This window comes from Buceros rhinoceros, unplaced genomic scaffold (assembly GCF_000710305.1).
Source record: "Buceros rhinoceros silvestris isolate BGI_N320 unplaced genomic scaffold, ASM71030v1 scaffold35175, whole genome shotgun sequence".
NCBI lineage: Eukaryota > Metazoa > Chordata > Aves > Bucerotiformes > Bucerotidae > Buceros > Buceros rhinoceros.
In genome coordinates, this window is record NW_010411715.1 from 7,754 (window position 1) to 22,417 (window position 14,664).

At 41.3% G+C, this 14,664-nt stretch overlaps 1 protein-coding gene across 1 annotated transcript in view; it reads left to right on the forward strand.

Moving 5' to 3' along the window:
• The first annotated feature begins 365 nt into the window (after positions 1-365).
• TSC1 (tuberous sclerosis 1) overlaps positions 366-14,664 on the forward strand; it is a 20,101-nt gene continuing 5,802 nt past the window's right edge. The window contains exons 1-17 of the mRNA XM_010136107.1: positions 366-471; positions 1,466-1,569; positions 2,206-2,358; positions 4,115-4,259; positions 5,291-5,445; positions 5,770-5,843; positions 7,254-7,432; positions 7,886-7,995; positions 8,240-8,363; positions 8,749-8,861; positions 9,185-9,257; positions 10,671-10,769; positions 10,869-11,439; positions 12,126-12,169; positions 12,777-12,943; positions 13,826-14,008; positions 14,355-14,465. Coding sequence (XP_010134409.1) covers positions 366-471; positions 1,466-1,569; positions 2,206-2,358; positions 4,115-4,259; positions 5,291-5,445; positions 5,770-5,843; positions 7,254-7,432; positions 7,886-7,995; positions 8,240-8,363; positions 8,749-8,861; positions 9,185-9,257; positions 10,671-10,769; positions 10,869-11,439; positions 12,126-12,169; positions 12,777-12,943; positions 13,826-14,008; positions 14,355-14,465 — 2,511 coding nt within the window. The remainder of the gene's footprint in view (positions 472-1,465; positions 1,570-2,205; positions 2,359-4,114; positions 4,260-5,290; positions 5,446-5,769; positions 5,844-7,253; positions 7,433-7,885; positions 7,996-8,239; positions 8,364-8,748; positions 8,862-9,184; positions 9,258-10,670; positions 10,770-10,868; positions 11,440-12,125; positions 12,170-12,776; positions 12,944-13,825; positions 14,009-14,354; positions 14,466-14,664) is intronic.

Below are 14,664 nucleotides of genomic sequence, written 5' to 3' on the forward strand. Positions count from 1 at the left end.
TAGTCTTGGTTGACTGACCTGGAGAGCAAAGTAAAAAAATATATGGTAATAGAATGCTCTGACAGTCTATATACGCTAGCCAAAGCCTTCTGCAAGATGCAGAAAACCCTGGCTGTGACTCACTGGCTTCTTTGGCAACTTGTCTCTTACAGTTTCTTCTTGCAGACATGTAAACTTGAGCAATCCTTTTAGTGTTAAATGGGCAGTACTGTAGAAAAGAAACAGAGGAGTGATGAGAGATTAGAGGTGAAAAGGGAAAAAGGAAAGTTCATTCATCTGCTCTCCCTTCTCTCCTAGTCTGGTAGAGAGGCACCAATGAGGAACTTGTGAAATTCAACCTCCACATACATGTCAGCACGTGCATCATGGCACAGCAAGGAAATGTTGGTGAGCTCCTCTCCATGCTGGATTCTCCAATTCTGGGTGTCCTGGAAGATATAACAGCTGCGTTTAAAGATAATCTCATTTGTGGTACGTGTCCTTTTGTGTAATCAAAGGAGAGTTTTGCTTTTACACCAATAAAGGCAGAATAATGCTTTTCTATCAACCACAGTCTTTGCAAATGCAGCTGGGAAGAAACTCGATGTTTGGGTTTGAAATTGCTTGGAGGATTGAGGCTTCTCTTCAGTCCATTTTGCTTAATGGCCTGTGTCTTGGAAAGGCTGTGACATCATTGTGAAAATGCTTTTCTGAGATGACTGGCTTTTCCTCGGGCATAACCTCAAGTTGTGAGCTGACAAAACTTTCTTTGTCAAGTGTATCTAGAAGGAAGGAGGTGTCATCCACGTTGTGGGGACTAGTGGGATCTTGTTCATTTGAAAAATAAACAACAGAAAAACCAGAGTGCAAACAAAACAGACCAAGCTTTGGTGAAGAAATGTTTGCTGCTGTTACGTGTGTTGATGGAGTCTTTTCAGAGCATGAGAGCACTGTCAGTGTCCTTGTCCCTGAACTTGCTCTCCTTTATCTGCTGAAGGGAGAGAATGTAAAGTTACTCTTTACCTGTGCTGAGTATAATACTCCTGTGGTTCAGCTACCTCTAGGTTTTTACGGCTAGACAGTAATTGTTAGTTATTGAAAAAACTCATTACTTTCCCAGAGCTGAATGCAATTGCTTGAATGGTTAGGAACTAGAAGCTGTAGTTGAGAGATATTTTCCTAAAGGTCTGGTGAACACTGAAGTGCTGGTTGATGTTATGAATTGTGTAAAAAATTGTTAAAAAGTTGTGCAGTGTCCCTGTAGCAAATGCTTCATTTTTAGTGTACTGAGAATGTGTCTTGTTTTGATTTTTTTTTTTTTTTTTGCTGTCAGACCGGGGACCTGTGCTTGTGAACAACCTGGTGGACTATTACTTGGAAACCAATTCTCAGCAGGCACTGCATATACTGCCCTGTAGCAAATGCTTCATTTTTAGTGTACTGAGAATGTGTCTTGTTTTGATTTTTTTTTTTTTCTTGCTGTCAGACCGGGGACCTGTGCTTGTGAACAACCTGGTGGACTATTACTTGGAAACCAATTCTCAGCAGGCACTGCATATACTGTCCACGCTGCAAGAGCCTCATGACAAGGTAGAAAAACCTCATTATTAAGCATGGCAGATTTTAGCCTGGCGTTGAAGCAGCCTTTAAACAGCATCTGTTAGAACTCCTGTTTTTCCATTCTGGAATAGAATCACCTTGTAGTAAAGATGTAGTATCTCTGTAGTATGAGTAGTTAAGGTTTTTAAAAACTTCAAAGGTCTCTATTTCTTGTGTGCTTAAACTGACCCAATTAAGCAAAGAACCTCTATAAATTAAAGTTTTCAGGAGACTAACGCTGCCTTTTTGCGATGCTACTGCTGCTTGTTCAGTGCTGGATGAGTTAGCCTGATAGAAGTTTGGTGTTTTGAGAGCAAGTAAAGATTTTTAAATAAATGGAGAGAATGGTGCTACAAATTGTTTTACTTTTGCCAACCAAATTTTTTAATTTATGATAAATATTTTGAGGCGCATTGACTGCTTCTTGACTGAACAGTTTGCATTTAGCTCCCAGCAGGCTGAGATATATTGCTAGGTTTTATTTGCTCTTGGATCCTGTATATTTGTAAAATGTTCATAGTTTCCGTAGTTGGCAATGGCAAACTGCTGAATATAGATTGGTGAAAAAGAATATATACCAGTTAAATACCTTTCCTTTTTCTACCACTCTGCAAAATCCTCTATCAGCATCTTCTGGACAAAATTAATGAATATATGGGCAAAGCTGCTACTCGTTTACCCACTCTCTCGCTGCTGGGACATGTGATAAGACGACAACCATCTTGGAAACATAAGCTTTCTCAAGCACCTCTCCTACTTTCATTACTGAAATGTCTCAAGGTAAGAACTGTCGGTGTTGTCCATAAAACACTTGTATACCTGATGTAAACGTACATACTTGTAATACAAGATGTTTATTTTCTGCTTTGATGTCATGTAGTTAAGCTGTGAGAAGAGAAAATGTTGATTAAAATACTCGGAGCTACAGGGGGATTACATCAACTAAATGCTCTGTGCTGATCCTGTTATTACTTGCTATCTTGTTTTGAAAAGCCACTGTCTCTGTATAATTTTGAGCTAGGAAAGTTTACTAAAACTTTTCTAAAAGTAACTTAAAGGCAGAGGGGCTGTTGATGGTGTTAGTGGATGTCTTGAATGTGAACTTAAAGAGAAATGCAATAACTTTACATTAGTGTGTTCTGAAGTTGGTGCATGTAAGGTGACATTCTCTACCCGCAGTGTAGACAGACCATGCGATAGACTATTCCATGGTGAAATTACCTTGGAATTGGCACTTTCCCTTGGCGACAGACATGCTGGACTACCAGGAGGTAGCTCTGCCCCCATGCTTTGGGTTTTTTTCCCATCTGCAAATTTGTTGGTTATCATACTATACAGTGTTGTCACAGTGGATAAAGAACGGAAAGGGTTTTGAGACCTAGGATGTGTCGTGAGTAACATCGTTTAATTTGGTAGTGAAGAATTTGTAGTAGTCATTTAAGTCACATGAAAATGCATGATGTAGTCAAGTGCCAGCGCTCTTCAAGACAAAAGCACAACAAATTTGTAACTGCCAAAGCACTAAATGTGCTGTTGCTGGAATGCCTGACAAGAGTGCCATTATCCTTTTCAGTGTGAGCCTTAGCTGGCTGTGAGAGGAGAGAAGTGTGTCAGAAAGCTGGGGGGAGAAGAACAGCGATGCGGTAGTGCTGGGGATGTGTACAGAGGGAGACGGATGGCCAGGAAATGTGCTGTGACAGGTTATGTCTGCCTGAGGGAGAACAGAGGCCATAGATTATACAGAGGAATCAAAATCCATACACTGAATGTGTCCGATCAGCCCAAGTGGCTCTTGGGAAATACCACAACCAGTTCACTGGCATCTGGCCACAGGCTTACCTAGGCTGTTTACACGCTGACAAGGCAGAGAAACTACCAAGGAAAATGTGCAGTAAGCTGGGGAAGCAAGTAAGGACCCCACTGGGAAAAAGGGTTTGAACATTTTCTGTGTCCTGCACTAAATCTGATTCTCTGTTGCTGTTTCACCTAGCTAAAGATTTTTACTGCCACGTCCCTTTCTCTCAGTGTAAGCTATGGGGTTCTAGTTGTTGTTTGAGTTAATGTTTACAAAATATTTAGCAGCCAGAGTCATTAACCAGGTTTAATAGAAAAGCTTTTGACCCTTGTGTTGGTAATTGGCTGACATCCTTGGATATCCTGATCAGATCTCCAGTTTCTTGGGCTAGGAATGCTCTGTGTTCTTAGCTCTGGGAAAGAAGGAAGGTGGAACCTAAGATGCTTCACATACCAGTAAGTTTTTATTCCACTCAACTGTGGTGATGTTCCCTTTTTAGTTAAGGCAACTTTGTACAGAAAAGCCGCAGCAGAATAGGAGCAAGAATCCCAAATCTTTTTTCTTAGAGTTGTTCTGGATGAAAGAGACAACACTCTTGGTTGATGAAGTTCTGGTAGGTTTCAGAGGGACTGTTTCAAAGCAGAGAACTTTTTCCATGGTGATGATTCCAGTGTTCATCCTTGGAAAAAATTAAGTTCAACACTTTTAACTGACTAATGCAGGTTTTTTCCCTTCTTGCAGACTGACACAGATGTAGTAGTACTCACCACAGGTGTCCTAGTGCTAATAACCATGTTGCCAATGATTCCTCAGTCTGGCAAACAGTACCTTCATGATTTCTTTGGTATCTTTGGGCGTCTCTCAGCCTGGTGCTTGCAGAATCCAGGTGAGATTTCAACTTTGTTGCATGCAGTTATGGTTTCATAGTATCCCTGTGACTATTACACAGTCGGTGAGCACATTCTTTTGTGAGACTCTTAATGGTCTGAGATTAATAGAATGCAGAAAATGATGTATTAAGCCCACAAGGTAGTCTGTTCTTTGATAGTTGGCTTCTTTGTTCAAAAATTAAGTCTCTTAGATTCTTCCATGTGGTGCTGCTACTGTAAGAAGTTTCACTGGACCAGAATGCCACTCTGATGGTACTTTAATGGACAGAGAAGGAAAAATGCTGACATTTGAGGTAGATACTTGGGAATTTGAGATTCCCAGGTATGGATGGGAAGGCGGAAGAAGCAACATGTAAGAGTTTCTTTTAATGTGCAGCTATCAGTAGTCGTAAAGGTGTTGGTAAAAACAGTCTTCTCAGTTACAGCATTGGTTCTGATGAATTGGTGCTGCTGAATTTGTTGTAAGGTGTCTGATATCTAACCCCAGCACTGTCTATGTATGTGTCTCATGGCTGTATGAATAAATGCTGTGTTAAGCACATGGAGATGCTATTTAGAGGGCCATTTTGCATTGCAATTAGGATTGGAACTTACAAGATGGTGAGTAAGGTTCAAGTCTGTTGTGATTTCTCTTTGTGGATACAAACTTCTAGTTTTTACCTTTGAAGTGAAGCAAACCTCAGGTGTGGGTTTTTTTTTTTAATCATTCAGTCAGTTTTGCAAATGCTAGCTCACTGTCTAGAGGGGTTTCAGGTTTTAACTGGAATTAAAAAAATGCTCTGCTTTGAAAATGACAGGATACTGGCTGGAATTAATGGTCCATACCTTAATTTTCGGTTTTGCTGTGAGCTGATAAGTAAATGTTGCCTATTCCCTCAGAAGACTTCACAGTTTCGCCAGGGACTATTTGTATCTCAGAAGACTTGCTCCAGTTAACATTTCAAATTTAAAAGTACTTTGCTTGCTTTCTTAGAAGTTTTGTTCTTTTCTCCAACGTAATGAAAAAGATCCTAACTACTTCTTTCAGGTCACGTGGCAGAGATTTATCTTGTCCATCTTCATGCCAGCGTTTATGCTCTCTTTCATCGTCTTTATGGAATGTATCCTTGCAATTTTGTCTCCTTTCTGCGTTCTCACTACAGTATGAAGGAAAACTTGGAGACCTTTGAAGAGGTAGTCAAGGTAAAACGCTGCTCATCTCTGTATTATCCGAGACAAGGAATTTATAGATGTATAAAGGCAGGTACTTGCCTTTAATTTAACTTGCCTTTGATGTAGCTGAGGGCTGCTCAACAAAATCAATTGAAAACTGGCTATTGGAGGACTAAAATCTCAGTTGGGAGCAAGATCATCTCTTGAAGCTGTGATCTGCATTAGCTTTATCTGTTAAATGTAACTCTCTGAACTATTGGGATCAGTATGCTGCTCATCAGCTTTGTGTAGTTTAGTGCAATCAAAAGCTGCTGTAGTGATAACACGTGCTTCTTCTTGCTCTTGTTCATCCAGCCAATGATGGAGCATGTGCGAATTCATCCAGAATTAGTGACTGGATCTAAGGACCATGAACTGGACCCACGAAGGTATATATGTTCACTCTGCTATAAATGAGCAGCTTTTAGCTGGGTTGTTTCAGAAGACTTAGAGCAAAACCTTTTCTGTTGGTAACAGTGTGTGCCAGTGGTGTTTTGCCACCCGTATTCATAGATGCACCAGGTAAATAGGTAGTCTTCCTTCATCCAAGCTTACAGCTGGGTGAATAACCAAAAAACTGGTTTGAAAGGCCATTAACAACGTTTGGGTTCTAAATTCATTTTGGTCTGGGATAGAATCTGTCTTCTACTTAACAGTTGACTTGTTTAATTTTATAACAAACATCCTCAAAGTTCTGAAAGAATTTGCTTGTAATGAATAAAGAGAAACTACTACTGAACTGCTTCATTGGCTTAAGGTTTGGGTCATTTTTTTTTTGTTTTGGTGGGATTTAAGTGTTTAAAATGGCTTCAGCATGTCTTGTTTTGGTACCTAGATATTGGTTCAGTTAACAGATCAGTTCTTTTAACAGGTATGTCTTAACATTATCAGCTGTATTAGTCTTCTTTAGAAATAGGCTCATTTGCCTGCAGCAGCACCACTTGCTGCTTTTCTCTTGTCTCCACAGGCCCAGCCACTGAAGAGGAGCAATTGACTCTTGTTGCTGCCCAGTAGTGCTCTTGCCCTGCTTTTCAGAGCCACTAGGAAAACACTACTAAATGGGAACCTATTGAATATCACAGTGCTCAGTTTTGCAGGCTTCTTCCAGGCAGGGGGGAGGGTGGCACTGCTAAGGAGTACAATTGACACAAAACTACCAGTCAAAGCCTTCTGATTTGGTGTCTTGCACATAGTATCTTATATTTCCAAGCAAGTCAGCCTTTAATAGGCAGCCTTCTTTGCGTTCTTTTCTTTACAGTGGACTTCCATTCCCTGAAATATTGGGCAGATCTAATCTGGCTGCTTAATTTAGTGAGAAAAAGTTTCTGAATGAAGGAAGTAGTAATAATGAAAAACATTGCCAAAACTTGGAAGGAAAAACACAGACCTGAAACTGGCATTGCACGTGGTGGTTGCTTAAGTAATATAAGGTTCCCTCACTGCTGGCATGTCTAAATTTTGACTACCAACATCTGGGTCTAGTTGAGCTGATTTCTACAGCTGCCGAAGCTCAGGATCAACCAAGTCTCCGTATGCTGTTCCTCCTTTCCAGAGTGCTCCATGGCAGACCTTAATGGATCTCTGTGTCAAAGCTATTTGTCTCCTCTTTGAGACCCCCTCTTACAAGTCATCTGGTTGCAATTTCTCTATGGTGCCTTGTTCCAGTTTTGGCTGGGAGCATGCAAAGCTGTCTGGAACAAACAAGCCATCCTGCGAGCCAGTTCCTCATATCTCCGGGAACTCTTATTTGTAACAATAATTGACTAACTTACTCTTTTGGATCCAAAAACTGTCTGCAGGTGGAAAAGACTAGAAACTCATGATGTTGTGATAGAATGTGCCAAAATCTCCCTGGACCCTGCAGAAGCCTCATATGAAGATGGCTATTACTCTGTGTCTCGGAAACTCTGCACAAGCTTAAAACATCATCAAACTGACCCCAGTGCCAGCTATTACATTGACACACAGAGCAACTATGGTAAGACCTGCCTGACAGCTCTTGGATATCCAGTTTCTGGATGAAAACCCACCCTATTGCAAAAAGACATCCATCTTACTAATTTATCTGATTCTTAGGCACCAGGAAATAAACTCTCATTTAAAAAAAAAAAGTATATAGATGTGTGCCCTGGTCAGGTAGACACACAGCATGTTCACAGTTGCCTTTTCACTGCCTCTTCCTCCCCTGTCCCCCTACCCCAAAACAACAAACCAACCAAAAAAAACCTCAAAAAGCTGTAGTGTGTAATAAATTGAATAGATATTTTCTTGGGCTGGAAGAAAAATCTCGTTTGCTACAAATGTGTGAGTTGAATGGTTTTGAAAGGTTTTGGTTAAACACCTTTAAATACTAGCCAGAAGAATCCTTGATTTGTATTTGAAGCGTTGCTGTTCTAATTTAATTTAATTTTGTTTTACTTTTAACTTTCAGGGACTTCTACCCCATATTCCACTCCTCGGCTAACACTATCACAAATGCCAGGGCAGCTACCTCAGATTCTGAGCCCACAGTCAATACGGCTGTCGACTGAGCCACAGCAGGTAAAGCAGAAGATGATAAAATGCAGCACACTTTAAACGTTTCGCGCTTTGCTTATAGTTTCTCGTGACAGTCTTAAAAGCTCATGTTTCTGAGAAGTACTGTGAATTCTTCACAATTCAGTGAACGTTTCAGATTTAATCCCCATCTGATTTCCTGTGTCAGAACCTGGGCGCAGGTGCTTCACACGTTCCTTTTCTGAGCTTCATTGATTTGTGTTTGTTATGCATGGCTTTTACACCGCAGGTTACCATCTGGAGTCCTTCTGCAGTTTGTGGTATGACCACTCCACCAACCTCCCCTGGAATCATCCCATCGGAGTCATCCCAATCTGCATCACAACCTTACAACAAAGCTTTTGGCCCATCTGGTATGTGCTGAATTTTGGAATTAGGCCTTCAGGGTTGATTTTAATAGAAATCCGGGCTGTAACTTTTGCTGTCAGCTTGTTAGACGGGAATGCCAGCCCATGTCATTTGAAATGTGTAAGTCATTGCTTCTGTGCACTGAGTACCTGGTCATCTAGAGCAGTGTCAATGCAAAGACCGAGATAGGAAATAAGCTACAGAGAATTCAGTGCCGAAGTGTGAAGCACGCCCTTTGGAAAATGCACTTCTATCTTGGTAACTAGTTGAAAGAGATTTAAGAAGTAAACAGTTGAGATAGTGTTTAAATGTACAATTCTTCACATGCAGTATTCAGCTGGAAGGAGGAAGTGGGAGGCTGCTGAGAAAACTTGTGCTCCTCTTTTTCAGGAGGGGGAAAAGGAACACCTTTGGGAACGCCTGCCACATCTCCTCCACCCTGCACTTCTGATGACTTTGTGCATGTTTCGCTCCCTTCAGCTGCTGCCACGCCTCCAAAAAAGGTATGACAAAATTCTTCTGCCAAACAAATTTGACTTTCTTTTCATTGACTTGCCTTACACGCAGTGATCATAACTGAGAAGGAAAGATCAGGGTAACTGCTTGACAAAAAGTGTTGCATTTCATTGCAAAAACTCAATTTTCTTCTGAGTTTAGACAGCTATTGCCACTTCCAGTTGCACAGGTGTAAGAGTCCTTACATTGGTTTGCTATTTAAGCTGTCTCTCTGCAGAAATTCCCTTTCTCTGGAGCTGTCCAGGAGGTTTTTTTCCAACAGATGTCTGATGGAAAGAATCTAGTTTGGGTTTTGTTCTGTTTTTTTCAGGAGGACAAACCAGATCCTGGGAGGCCTTTACTGTACCGACAGCAAAATGTCATAAACAGCGATAAATCATTGGGTAAACTCAGTTTTCCTCTCCCCATTCCAATAACCCGTTGTAAACAAATCTTGGTTTTATTGACATGTTTCAGTTGCCAAACACTTTTCCACAGGTTTTTCCTTTTTTCACTGAGTTCTTTGGCTCCAAGATCCTGCCTTAACCTGTGATGTGACTTACAACCTTTGTGATGCTTTTGATTTCATCTTAACTATTCCCCTTCAGAAATAGCTTGCAGATTTTTTCTAACTGACCCTCGTGTTCTTATGCACATTTAAAAATACAAACCTACACTGAAGGCTGAAAAAGGATTTTTTTTTTTTTTTTTTAAAAAGCTGATTCTTTGAGGGTTATTTTGTTAGAAGCAGCAAGTTGTACATGAAGCCCTTCCCAGAAAGCCGAAAAAGGTTTTTTTTTTTTTTTTTTTTAAAAAGCTGATTCTTTGAGGGTTATTTTGTTAGAAGCAGCAAGTTGTACATGAAGCCTTACTTGAACAAGTTTTATATTGTGTGTCTGGATCAAACTTAAGGCTGCATGTAAGGATAGATGTGATGCTCCCTTTTAAAGGCTCTTGGAAAAACTTTATTTTCTGTCTACAATTATATCATTGTACTCGAACCTTTTTTTAAAGTCCTATGGAATATTGAGATCAACAGTGGATTGTTGAGGAGCTCAGCTTCTAATAGGTAAATCTAGATTCCATTTTCCATTCTCTGTCATCTACGTCTGTGACAGCTGTAGAAAGGGATTTTGCACTGTATTTGTATTCTGTACTGTGACTCTTCAAAGTGGAAATGAAACTGAAATGGAAAGCTGGTTTTCCTTGGTGCAGTTGTATAGCAACACGGCAACCGAACTGAGTTACAAGGTTTTTCACTGTGTTCCTAACTCATACTCACTCGAGCTGTGAGCATGAGGTTTCTATCCTGCATGCTTTAGTGTGTATCCCCCTGGCAGCTGTCTCAGAGTTTTGATCAGTAGCCACATGTTGTCAAATTTGTGTTACATCAGTTCTCTAAACTTCTTTTTTTCGGGTAAGTTCTGTGTGCTTACTGGCCAGAAGCTAAAGGGGAGTTGAATGCTCATGTCTAGTAGTCACGCTACGCTTAAGCCACATTTTTCCATTTTATTTAATGGGTTAAATTACAAACAGCACATCCTTATTCATAGGGGCGGCTCCACACTTGTGTAATAGTAAATGTTAAGTTTACAAAAGTACGTTTTTGGATCAGGACCGACTGGTGACTGATCTCTGAACTGGTTTCCACATGGAATGCAACGGGAGTCAAATAGCTTTCTCCTTTGAGGAAGCATCTGAAGGAGGGGTAAGCTGACTCTAAGGCCCCTACAGCAGTAAAAGGCTTCTGTTTTGTGCCGTGGTCAGAATGGAGAAAAGAGCATCTCTACAACTAACTTTTTTTTTCTTTTCTTCAGACACACCTGGTAGTAAAAGTTCAGTAACCTTAAGTGATCTTCCAGAGTTTTTAGATCGTTTGTCTTTTGAAGATAGTGCTGAAAAGGACAGAGAGGAAGGTAATTTCTGTCATCCTTACATACATCTTAGCTAAGGAAATGTTTGTGATGTCCAAAGACAAGACACATAATTATGCTTCCTCCTCCTGTCCTTCTCAGATGCAATATCTAAAGAGATCTCCGAGATCACAACTGATGCTGAACACATGGTGCCTAGAGGAGGATTTGACTCTCCGTTTTACCGCACAAATGAAAGTCTGTCAGGCTCTCAAAAGAAGACCCATTCAGTAGTCTCTAGTGTTCAGGGACACAGTCAGACCTCTGAGCCTTTAACATCTTCTCTGGACAAGCCTGGGCCTGAGAGTGCGCAGGAAACACCCAAACAAACGTTTACTCCCATAGACAAGCCCTGCGGAGGCTCTGGTGAAAGCCCTGCTGGTAACAGGGAAGGAACCTCTGGGGAGATGAGTATTCTCACTCCCAGCCCTTGCAAAATACCAGCACAGAGAAGAGCAGTGTTTGGGAGCGGGCAGCCTCCACTGTACGACCACCTTTTTGAGGTTGCGTTACCAAAGACTGCCTACTTCTTTGTTGGCAAGAAGACTGAGGAGCTGCTGAAGAAAGTCAAGGGAAACCAGGACGATGACTGCATGTGCTCTACTTCTCCCGTGGAAGTGCTGGACAGACTGATACAGCAAGGAGCTGATGCCCACACTAAGGAGCTGAACAAGTAGGTGACTGAAAATCTTACTCTGTAAACCTTCTTTTTATTCCTTTTTGTGCTGGCTTTAATAGCTGTGCCGGGAGAGCAGCTGTGTCTGGAAATCTACGATGAAACCATGTCTTGTGAAACGTCACTGTTAGCTGAGCTAGGGCTTCTGGGTGGAGGCTTTTTGTATTTGCAAAGGTAACATGTTAGATATGAAAAAGGGGGCTGTGACCATTGTTCTCTTACCACCTTCACTGACAGAGCTTGGGATGAAGAAGCAGGGCTGTGGACTGTGCTGCATGAGTGGGTTTGGTACCACTGTTAGTGAGATTTGTTTACTGTATCAGGTTTAAGTCCCACACAGGGTAGTCAAAAGCAAATACAGAGGCCAAGGTGAGATTGATGCTCTCTTCTTTCTAATATACATGAAGCTAAGAGCTGGAGAACCATATTTCAGGTTTAGGTGTATCTGCTGCATTCCTTCTTTTCATCGTACTACCCCTTACGCTGTTTTCTCTTAAGTGATGCCCTCCTTCCTCTGCCCTTGGCGCCTGCTGCTTGCGCGGTTCCGCCTAATCCTCCTCATACTGACTCACTGTATTTGTACATTTGTTAGGCCGTAAACTCTTCTGAGGTGGGCGGTCCATTTTCAAGTGAGTGGGTTTGTATTTAAATGTACTGGCTAATGCTGCATTTTAATTTTTCAGATTGTCTCTGCCAAGCAAATCTGCTGACTGGACTCACTTCGGAGGTGAGGAAGTTCTCATGTGTTTTGGCAATGTGTTCCCCTATTGTTAGACTTCCTTAAGCAATGACCTGCATACTTTTTTAGCTAGTGCTTCAGAATGGTCTCCATTAAGTCATGATTTATCTGCTGAGCAGGTAGACCTCTGGCTTCCAGTGAGATGAGCTGCTTTTTTGCATCTCTGAAAAGTGAAAACTGCCTTCCCCACAGTTCCAGACATTTCTCCTTTTGACCATTTAAGATCCATTAGCTTTCAGAGGGATGCTGATCTAGCAGAACCTTTCACCTTTTCAATACTGTTTGAATCTAAACCTGATGACTGTTCTTGCTGCTTCACGTGTGTGTCAGTTTTGTGCTCTTAAGCTCGGCATCACCACAGAAGCTTGGCTTTTTTTTAATAGAAGCAGCAATCCGTTTGAAATGTATACATGGTGCTCTCAGAAAAACATTCAAAATTTTTAGTTTGTGTTGGAGATATATGGAGCAGATGGGTTTTTAAATTGTACCTTCAAAGAACTCTCATTTGCGTCTTCTCATATTTTAGAAAATATTTCCCATGTGTGGAACAGGGACAGTACAGCTCGGTAACTTCTGTCTTCTAACTCCAATCCAGGTTCTCCCCCTTCAGATGAGATTCACACCCTACGTAACCAATTACTTTTGCTGCACAACCAGTTACTGTATGAACGCTTCAAAAGACAGCAACATGCCCTACGGAACCGGCGACTCTTGCGAAAAGTGATTAAAGCAACAGCTCTGGAGGAACATAATGCTGCCATGGTGAGTAGGGACACAACTCAAGCAGCTATTTAAACACACTGCTGCTAGAACAAGTGTTAATTGGTTTGGCCGGTATCTTTCAGTATTGCTCAGTTTAAAAAGGAGCCTCATTTCTCACCCTATTAAAGTCACTGTTTGTGGAACAACTTGTGGAGTCACTTGTGCCCTGTGATTATTGAAACCAGTAGTTTCTATGTGACTCTCTGTGGATGTCTGTGCTTGATCTCTGCTAGCACCTTTGGATAATATTAAGGGCTTCACAGTTAGCAGAGTGGTTCTGTGATGCTGTGCTAAACACTTAACTGCATTATTTGAAGAAGTATTGTCCTTTCACTCAGTTGTGGAGTAATAGCAAAAGCTTTGAAAACTCAGATGTTCTTTTCTGGAAGTATCTGCTGTGTTAAAATGTGAAGTTGTAAGTGGATTGAAGGATATCTCATTGCAGATGTAGGCATGTTTCATTCTCTATCTCCATATTATAGCTAATTCCATCCACAGTTTCCCCTTTTGACAGCCAGCAGAAGAGTCAAAAATAGACTCCCAGATAGGTTTCGGAAGATGAACTGTTGCTTCAGCTGCGAAGGCCAAGTCCCTGTTGAAAGCATGAGGTGCAGTGGAGCAATTTGCTAATGCCAAAGGCTCACTGTGCCTTTGGATGTGATGCTGAGTTTTCAGCCTGTCCACTCTCTCACCATTTAACCTCTTGTTCAGTCAAACCAAACCCCACATGCCTTAACACAATCTATATAGAACATTCTATCTATGGAACAGTGTTACGCTTTTGTGCTAATTGGTAGCTTTACGTAGCTAGTGACTTAGGACGGGTGTTCTAACTAATGATGCAGATATGTTGTCTGATGCTTTGTGTGGGGTTCTTAACAGAAAGATCAGCTGAAACTACAGGAAAAAGAAATCCAGGCCTTGAAACTGAGTCTGCAGAAAGAACAGGCAAGATACCACCAGTTTCAGGAGGAGCATGAAAATATAGTGGCTCAGCTTCACAGCCAGATCAGGCAGCTGCAACATGACCGGGAGGAATTCTACAACCAGAGCCAGGAACTGCAGGTATGAAGCACAACACTGAACAAAATTATGTTGTCTACTTACTGGTTTTAAAAATAACCTTCCTAATACTGTGGCATGAAATATCTGAGAGAAAGTTACAGATCTCTGTTCGAGATTTTGTCCTAATCCAGAATAAAGCAGTTCATCATCCTCTTACAGTTCTGTTTTGTCCTGTCTTCAGTTTGGAAACAGGAAAATGCAGTTTCTTAGCTGGTTTTGGGGCTTTCACAAGTGCTCAGTATAACTTGATTTGCAGTGCTGGGGATTACAGCCCTCCAGCCTTACGCCATTGCTGGTCCTTGTTAAAGTTTCAGAACCGTGAATGAGTTTTTTTCCATTTGGACAGACCAAGCTGGAAGACTGCCGGAATATGATTGCAGATCTGAGGTTAGAGTTAAAGAAGGCTAACAATAAAGTGTGTCACACTGAATTGCTTCTTAGCCAAGTTTCTCAAAAGGTAAGAAAAGTCACGTTCCCAGGGTCCATCTATGTCTGTCTGTTTTGTCGTGTTTTGTGCTTTTTCTTTGTTATTCTGAAAGAAGCCTGTCCCTAGTTTGATATTGATTGCACAGAAACGACACAGAGAAATGCATTTCAGTGAAGAAACTTTAAACTCAGTTCAAAGCTCATTTTGGCTGCTTTTTCCACAGCAGGAA